The following is an 8,508-nucleotide window of genomic DNA, read 5'->3' on the forward strand; positions in this document are numbered from 1 at the left end:
AAATTTGATATTATCAACTTCTCCAACACTGCTACCCTAGGATTTACTATTGCCACCTACAGAAAAAATAACCATTTCCACTAGGAACTTAGTTAAAAAGAAATAGAATTTAGTTTTAGCTTGTTATGAAGATTACAATCATCATTATAGAAAGAGATATTAATGTTTTACCTTAATTCCTCTCTTGGCAATGTCCTTTTGCACTTCAAATAACATTTCAATGCCAGTCATGTCAATAGATGTAACTCCTATGATAATATAACCACATGTAAATTAGAATTACTAAATTAAGGGTTAAAATGAGATATTTTATAAAAATAAATAAATAAATAAAAGTCTATTTTAGTTTAGGATCATATGGGCACTAATCAACATGCATAACATAAACATGAAATGAGTGCTTCAAGTCATGCATGGAATACTTTTTTTTTTTTTTTGGTAATAAAAACTTCATGCATTCAAGAAAGGTCAAGATTACAATCAGAAACACAAGTTGTGAATTATAGTGCATGAGTACAACCATATTCTTATATATGTTGCTTATAAGTATTTATTTATAGATAGTAATGTAACCATTCATATGCTTACCTCCAAAGTCCAGTATAAGATGCTCAAGGTCATGTCCTTTTAAGTCTTTTGTATCCAGTTCATCTTCAATCCACTTTGTGATCCTAGTTAAGCACATAAAATATCATTAAGAACTTAAAAATTTTGTCTGACCTAAGAATTTCAACCAGCATCAAATAATAAAATATTATATATAGTAAGAGATCATTGTTTGGTCATGTGGCCCCTTCAGCATGCACATGGGTATTAACGTAGTTGAGATTTTTTATTCTATCGAGGATGTGGTGATAATTTTGTGCTCTCCTGTGTGTCTCGGTGCAAGGACCATGTGACTAAGCAACTTTCTTTTCTGTATTATATATAAGAGAAAGGGATATCTAAGCAAGTGCTATAGCTAGCGCACCAATGAGAAGCAATGAAATGACTTCAAATATAGGGAGTAAAGAGGTCATTTCATGTGAGAGAAAAAGATTGAAAGATAACGTGCTAGTCTACCCTTTGCTGTCGGCTCAAAGAACCTTTTTTCTATATATAATTAGTTTATGTCATTATGTTTGGCATTATGCATCTCTTCTTAGAACTCACTTTTCTCTAATGTAACCAGAATTAGCAAAGTAAACAGGAGATCCCAATTGTAGAATAAGAATGCCAGGGACCCCAGTTGCACTAGGGTACTGCTCTATATCACGAAAAATGGTCGAGCTCGGAATCTTCCCAAGCTTGGTAGAACCCGGCCTGGCTACATATAGAAGCGCTCTAACTATTGATAGTCCTACCTGTAACAAATTAAGAAAATTTTATTATCAATCAAGAGAATAAATACGTTATACTAAAAGGGCAGAAAAATAAGGTGTCTATAGTAAAATCCCTAACTAATGTTAGGCTAAGAGAGATCCTCACCGATAACATAAGGCCGATGTCCATGCTAAGGAAGCTGACACCCAAGAAAGCAGCCATACAAATGCAGAAGTCGAACTTATCAACCTTGAATAGGCGATAAGCTTCGTCGTACTTGATGAGCCCAAACATTGCAGCCATGATAATTGCAGAGAGAGCCACTTGAGGGGTGTAGCTGAAGAGAGGAGCCAAGAGTAATAGAACAAGCATCATACACAAAGACATTACTACGTTTGACATTTGCGTCTTACATCCAGCATTGTAATTAACCGCAGTTTTTGAAAATGGACCTACAAATCAGAAGATCATAATATGTATAAGAATGTAATTAGGGAAAAAAATTGTTCATTCTCTTTTTTTTTTTTTTGCTAATGATGGGTATCTAGACCTTCGCCCTGACGAGTCCTGCGGACCCATACTAACCCCACAACTGTATGGACCGGGTCATACCAGGGTTGAATGAGAACCATTCAACTTTCACTCAAAGCATCACTAAATACCCCCGTGTGAGTGACCCAAGATATGCCTAATGGGAGTCGAACTTAGAAAGCAACAATTAGAAAGCAAACTAAAAGCAATAAAGCCCAACACCTGTGGTCAAGTAACATGAAGTGAGGGAACCAACAAGGTTCATAACCCCATAAGCTACCATCTCTTTATTTCCATCTATTTGGTAACCTTTCATTACAGAGAAACTCCTTCCTATAGCTATTCCTTCCTGCATGGAAGAAGTAGATGAAGAAGAAGAAAGAGAAAATTTTAAATTTAACATAGATTAGAAACTACATGGTGGGAAGAGGAAATTAACATGTCGAAATGTACCTATCCAAAATAAAAAATAAAAAATAAAAAATAAAACATATAGAAATGTAAGTGCTCAAGTCTTACAGCTAAAGCCAAGAAGCCTGTGATCATCCCAGCTTTTATAGTTACTGGAAGATACTCAGAATTGAAGTTTAATTGTTTAATAGATAGAGGATTTAATCCTTTACTCAAGTGACCCACCTGCCACAAACATAATAAGAGAATATTGTTAGGTGTTTTATATATATATATATATATATATACAAGAAATTCTACTATGGATAATAACAAATTTCTTCAAATTGAATCTTTATTTTCTTTCTTAAATCTAAGAATTTGGTTGCAAAATATAGTGAAATTAAATAATCATATGAAAAAGAATCGCCACGTTACTAGAGTACTATTTTTTTTTCTCAGATGGTTTTCCTTTTATTATTTTCTCTCTCCTACTCAACCATGTGGCTCATTTGAAGGATACCGTTCTCTTCACCGCTATTAATGTGACTTCCAAATTCCCCCACTGTAGCACGCGTCTTAAAAAACACTCTCTCTAATATATAAAGTTTTCATTTTAATATTATCTCTTATCCCTTTATTTCTCTTGCAACCAAAGGAGGCTTAGCAGATATAACCAAAAGAAAGGCTCACCCATGGGGCCCCTTAGTTCACCATAAAATTGAAAAAGAGAGCACAGTGACCTAAATATATCATTTTGGACAAATTACTCCTGAGAAGTGAGGTAAATTCTTGAGTATTGAGGTCAATTCACCACTTAGATCCATCGGAGGAGAGATCTCGCCCGTGGATGCAGGGAAACTCAGTCCTATTATTTTAACACACCTTTCAATAAATTGCAAATAGCTCCTGGCCCAAAAGACAATGTGGCTTCTGCACTTGGACACAGGAGACAAAGTGTGACCTCCCCACTTTGATGAAAGGAGGAAATCTCATCTCTATTTATGCTTGCATTCTCATTGGTCCATACTGCCTTTTTGAGACCTCTCCCAATTGAAACTAAAAATTAAAATTCGTAGAGAAGAAGAAGAGAGAATGACAACTTAACAGTTACGATGCCATGTTTCTCCCCATGAATTAAGTAAGCGAAAACACAGCCCACTATTACGGTCGCCATTGGAGAAATTGCAGATACCCAAAATAGCTTTGGCCTGTTTTTCACCTGCAACCAAATTCCAATCTTTAATTTATCTATCTTTCATAAAAATTAATACTTAATTCACAAAGAAAGTCTCGGTTAATTCAAAATCATATATTCATGCAAAATTGATTAAGAAAAAGCTCACCAGGAACTTGGTGAGAAGGAGGAATGCAAGAAAGCAAACTCCTAAAACTGCACTCTCCCATCGCCACTGCAACAGAAATAATTAAGTTACATTTTAATTAAGAAATCGGATTCAAATTTTTATGTTTTTTTCTTTTTAAAGTTTTAAGACACAGATCACCTCCTTCCTCGCGATGATAATTGCTTTTAGAACAGAGACTACATCGGTTTTAGTCGTGAAATGCTTCAAACCAAATATTCCCTTCAGTTGTTGCAGACTGATGATCGTTGCAGTTCCTCCCATAAATCCAATTATGGTTGAATGAGACAAGAAATCAACAAGAATTCCTAATCTGCAAATCAAATCATTCCATTTAACTTCACACATATACAAACAATTCCAACTCAAAACTCCAAAAAAATTGGAACTCTTTAGTTTCTCTCTCTAAAATCTGAACCTGAAAATCCCTAAAGCCAACTGAAAAATTCCGGTGAAGAAAGCCGAGGTAAAAATCAATCGAAGATACAAAGCAGGATCATCAATGGCGGATACTTTTTCTCCAAGAGTTGCAGCCAGAAGCAATGACGCAGCGGCAACAGTCCCAACCGCGAGATCTCTTGAACTTCCAAAAACGGCGTAAACCAGAGGAGGCACAAAGCTTGAATCTACAACAACAACAACAACAACAACAACAACAAAGAATATGTATAAATTGAAGGAAAAAAAAGATCGAAGAACTAGAATTGAATCGAAGCTTACAGAGGCCAATGATAGGAGGAATGTTAGCGAGTTTTGCGTAACTAATTCCTTGAGGAATGGCAAGACTAGCAATGGTGATTCCAGAGAGGAGATCGTAGCGAAAGAGACGGAAATTGTATCTGGGAAGCCATTCGAAGACGGGGATGAAGTATTGAAACGCCTTCTTAGTTCGACCTAGCGCGCCTGGTTCGTTCTTGAAATGCCGGAATGGATCGTCTGGGAAGAATGTCTCTTTCAGATCGGATTTGAATGTGGTGGCAAAGCTTCTTGGTGTTGAGAAATTCACCTTCTCACTAAAGCCATTAGTCATGGCTAGTTTAGAGAGAGAGAGAGATAAAGAGAGAGAGAAAGAGAGAGGTTGGTCCTGCGATTGAAGAAGTATGGTGAAAAGAGGAATGGTCATGTATTATGTAGGGTTTGATGGTCTGGTATGTGGCAGTCAAAGTGTAAAAAATCGTTAAATACAGAACAGAACACATAAGATTGACACGTGGAAGAAGCTGATTGCCTGTCTTCATGAAAAATAAACTGAAAGATATGTGCTGGCATCAGCATTTCCTTATCTTAAAATCTCAAAATAGAGAGAGAGAGAGAGAAGTGCTGACATGGCATTGTCGCAGGAGGAAACAGGGCTTTATAGAATACAGATAAGGGATAGGGTCGGATCCGTCGGACCCGGATCCTCTCCAGAACGCATCTGACGGTATGACTGCACCGGGACAGGCACGTGCAGATTGGCGAGCTAATTTCTCATTTTGTCTGGTATTTTGGTTATTAAGTTTTCATTAATTTTATATTTAAAATCTTTAGAATAAAAAAATAAAATAAAAATTATATTTAAATAATAAAATCACTAAATATAGTAAGAAAATATGGAACAGATCAAGATATCTTGAGAGCGATGATTCTATCTCGTCAAATATTAATTTGAGTATCTGAAATACAGAAAATATGGAATAGATCAAGATATATTTGGAGATTGAAGGCGTGCTAATTTAGAAGTGATTTGCTGTGATAGAGAACTTGCCCTATCAGAGATACCTCGTCTGAATATAAATGAGGCATATTGGATATGATTATCAAGTTAAGATTTGAAAATTTGTCCTTATTTTTTGCTTTCCCTTTGTCTTTCCCCTAGTTTTCTTATCTAAAACAATTCGAAAAGCTTCTCAGGATGGCACAAAGATTTACCATGGGGAAATTTATTTTGTGAAGATATAATTTATATCGTCATCTATTAGCTTATTAAGTTTCAATCGCAATCCAATTTTCTCTTTTGGAGTCATTAATTAAGCCTTTGGTTAGAATATCAACCTTAGCAAAAGAAATTGACTATAAAAAATCAATATATGGGGACATATACGATTAGGATGAGATTTAAAATTTGGCACATGACTAACTCATAAGTTGTACAACTAATCCAATGTTCAATTGCCCAAAATAACTGTCCATATGGCATGAAATGGTGGAACGCCATTATCTCGTATCATAATAATTGTCCATTGTATGTATCTATTTTACATACAATGAGATATATTTAATTATTGTTGCTAGATTTCTATTGTTAATTTTGCATTATTTTTATTTTTCCAAATTTTCCTTTTACTACATATTAAATATTTAAAATTTTAATTTTATGTGAATAATATATAAAAAAAATTTATTATATTTTTCAATGCTTATATTAAGATACAAATGAACAAACAATGCACAAAATATTTATCTTTTTTTGGTAAAGAATGAACAAAAAATTTATCATGGATTAAGATTGTCTTCACCTGGGTGATTTCTTCATCAATGGTGACGTGATGCTATGTTTACACTCTGGGGTCATCATTAACTCGCACCCCATATCATTTATTGTTTAGAATACTCTACTCCATGCAACCAGAAGAATAGATGGGGCGGATGAAGATATTCTCTCTCCACCATGGGTGCATACAAATTGGTTGCATTTACCATAGTTAAAATTACTGATTTTAAGACCTAGAGTGTACTAGATCTATATTTTTCATTCTAGGTCGGTTCTCATCTTAGAAGATGATCCATGAAGAACTAGTACTCCAAAACATTTACCTGTCTTATATAGGGATTAAAACCTGGAATATGAACCAATTCCAATTCTTTCATCCTTGATTGTATCCAAGTCAATGTTTGGAATCCGAAGGTGGCGCAGTTTACTGCCTCTACCATAATTCTTCACAATTTAGCTTCAATTGCATATGCAGCATCCCTCTCTCTCTAGCTAATTTTTTTTCATTTTGTTATGTGTATGTTGCAGTGGCCGGTAAGTGCTGTGCAACTTGGGTAAAGAAAAGGTGGAGGAGGCACCCATGCAAATGTCTTTGTATGTCAAAAACTTTGCAAATTATCTTTGATGGGATTTATATTTGATACAGCCAAATTGGCCTCTCGGTGGGGAAATGACACGTGTCGCCTCTGAGACACGTGTCTTCCGCTAGATAAAGGTTCCAAGAAATCACTCACGCTCAAGCACGCTCGATCACTCAGGCACGCTCACAAAATCACGTGGGATCACGTCGTCTGCATGAGGGGGAATATTCCCCACGAGGAGGACGGTCGTAGGGGAGAAGGACGGGGAAAAAGACAAGAAGGAAACCCTAGCCCGAAGAAGGATATAAGGAGGCCGAGAGGAAGGAAGAAGGTAAGCTCTAATACCCTCACCATTACTCCCTTATTGAACTGTGAGGCCGACCCTGACTTGAACGTCGGAGGACTAACCCCGGACAAAGCTCCGGGCCTCCATCGTCTGTGTTTGTGTAGGTTCGACTAGCGGGGTTTTTTGGCAGCAACAGATTGGCGCCGTCTGTGGGAACTGACGGTAATGGTGGGGAGAACCTACAACCGCAAGAGAACAAGAGCGACGTCCAACATAGACATGGGGGAAGAACCTTCAGGGGAGCTTCCTCCCTCAGCGGAGATAGGACGAGAAAGGGGCCATGACGACCGGGAAGTGTCCGTCAGGTACCAGCGTTCGGCTGGATACTCAGTACGTGAAGGTAGTGATCATCAGCCTCCTGTAGCCCAGGAGTACGTGACGAGGCAGCAATTTGAAGACCTTCAAACAAATATAACCGGATGATCGAGACTATGAGGGAGGTCTCCAAAGCTGTCTCTCATAAGACCGGTGGAGCACCCCCAGGTCCCCACGTCCAGTTTGAGAGAGCTCGAGATAAAGACCGGAGCAGTACAGGATCGACAAGGGCCGATCGTGACCCTCGAAGCCGAGCGATGGAGAGTCCCGTGCCCCGAGGTAGGACGCAACGCACTGCCAGAGACCCACATGGGGATCCGCACTAAGGAGACAGACAGAGGCCCGAGGACTCGGGATTAAAGAGGATGATCCTAAACCTGAAGGACGAGATCAGAAAGGTGGCAGAAAACCAGACGGGAAATAGCGAGCCCGACCTCACCAATGACACGGCCTTAGCTGACGAGGTCATGAGGGACCCGCTCCCGGTCGGCTTTCGTCTGCCCAAGTATGACACTTATGACGGGTCAGGGGACCCCGTCGATCACCTGAAAGGCTTTAAGGTCGCCATGCAATTCCATCGGGTCTCGGAAAATATCATATGTCGTGCCCTTCCATTGACGTTCAGAGGAGCGGCGAGGTTGTGGTACAACCGACTGCCAACGAAGTCGATCCACAACTTCAGCGACCTGAGTAACTTCTTCATGAAGGGATTCTCTAGTAGCCAGCCCCTCCAGAAGACTACGCTGAACCTAACCAACATCAAACAGTAAGAAGGGGAATCGCTGCGGAACTACATGAAGCGATTCCAACAAGAAAAGATCACAATCAGAGGCCTAGACCCGAAGGAGGAGTTCACGGCTCTGTTAGGAGGCGTCAAGGACAAGGAGTTGAAGAGGTCCCTAGCGAAGCATACACTTAGGGACCTGACCGAGCTGAGGGCTCGATGTGATAAGTACATCCAGATGGAAGAAACCCTCCAGGCCGATGAAGAAGCCGAAAGGAAGGCGGCGAGAAAGAGGCTCTCAAGGGCTAATGATAAACCTGTCGAAGAAGGAAAAAGACAAAAGTCCGAGCGCAGTCGAGCCCCCATTCCACCAAGGAAGTTTGAGAAGTACGCACCCCTGAACCAAAGGCGAACAGAGGTACTAATGCAGATAAAAGATTCCCCAGATGCCAGAGCCATGAAGTGGCCAGGAAAGATGGGGC

The 8,508-nt window shown here is 39.0% G+C and overlaps 1 protein-coding gene across 1 annotated transcript; it reads right to left on the reverse strand.

Annotated features, from left to right (window-relative positions):
- Positions 1 to 5: 5 nt before the first annotated feature.
- LOC122070530 (probable sulfate transporter 3.5) lies at positions 6 to 4,697 on the reverse strand (the record flags this gene model as incomplete). Its single annotated transcript, XM_042634713.1, has 12 exons — positions 4,308 to 4,697; positions 4,006 to 4,213; positions 3,729 to 3,900; positions 3,570 to 3,635; positions 3,332 to 3,445; positions 2,353 to 2,469; positions 2,056 to 2,182; positions 1,468 to 1,754; positions 1,153 to 1,343; positions 589 to 671; positions 172 to 248; positions 6 to 56 (listed from the first exon to the last, which is right to left on the reverse strand). Coding segments are annotated over exons 1-12 (1,803 nt in total), but the record flags the coding sequence as incomplete, so codon positions are not given.
- Positions 4,698 to 8,508: the final 3,811 nt, after the last annotated feature.

Source organism: Macadamia integrifolia, unplaced genomic scaffold (genome assembly GCF_013358625.1).
Source record: "Macadamia integrifolia cultivar HAES 741 unplaced genomic scaffold, SCU_Mint_v3 scaffold94, whole genome shotgun sequence".
Classification (NCBI taxonomy): Eukaryota; Viridiplantae; Streptophyta; class Magnoliopsida; order Proteales; family Proteaceae; genus Macadamia; species Macadamia integrifolia.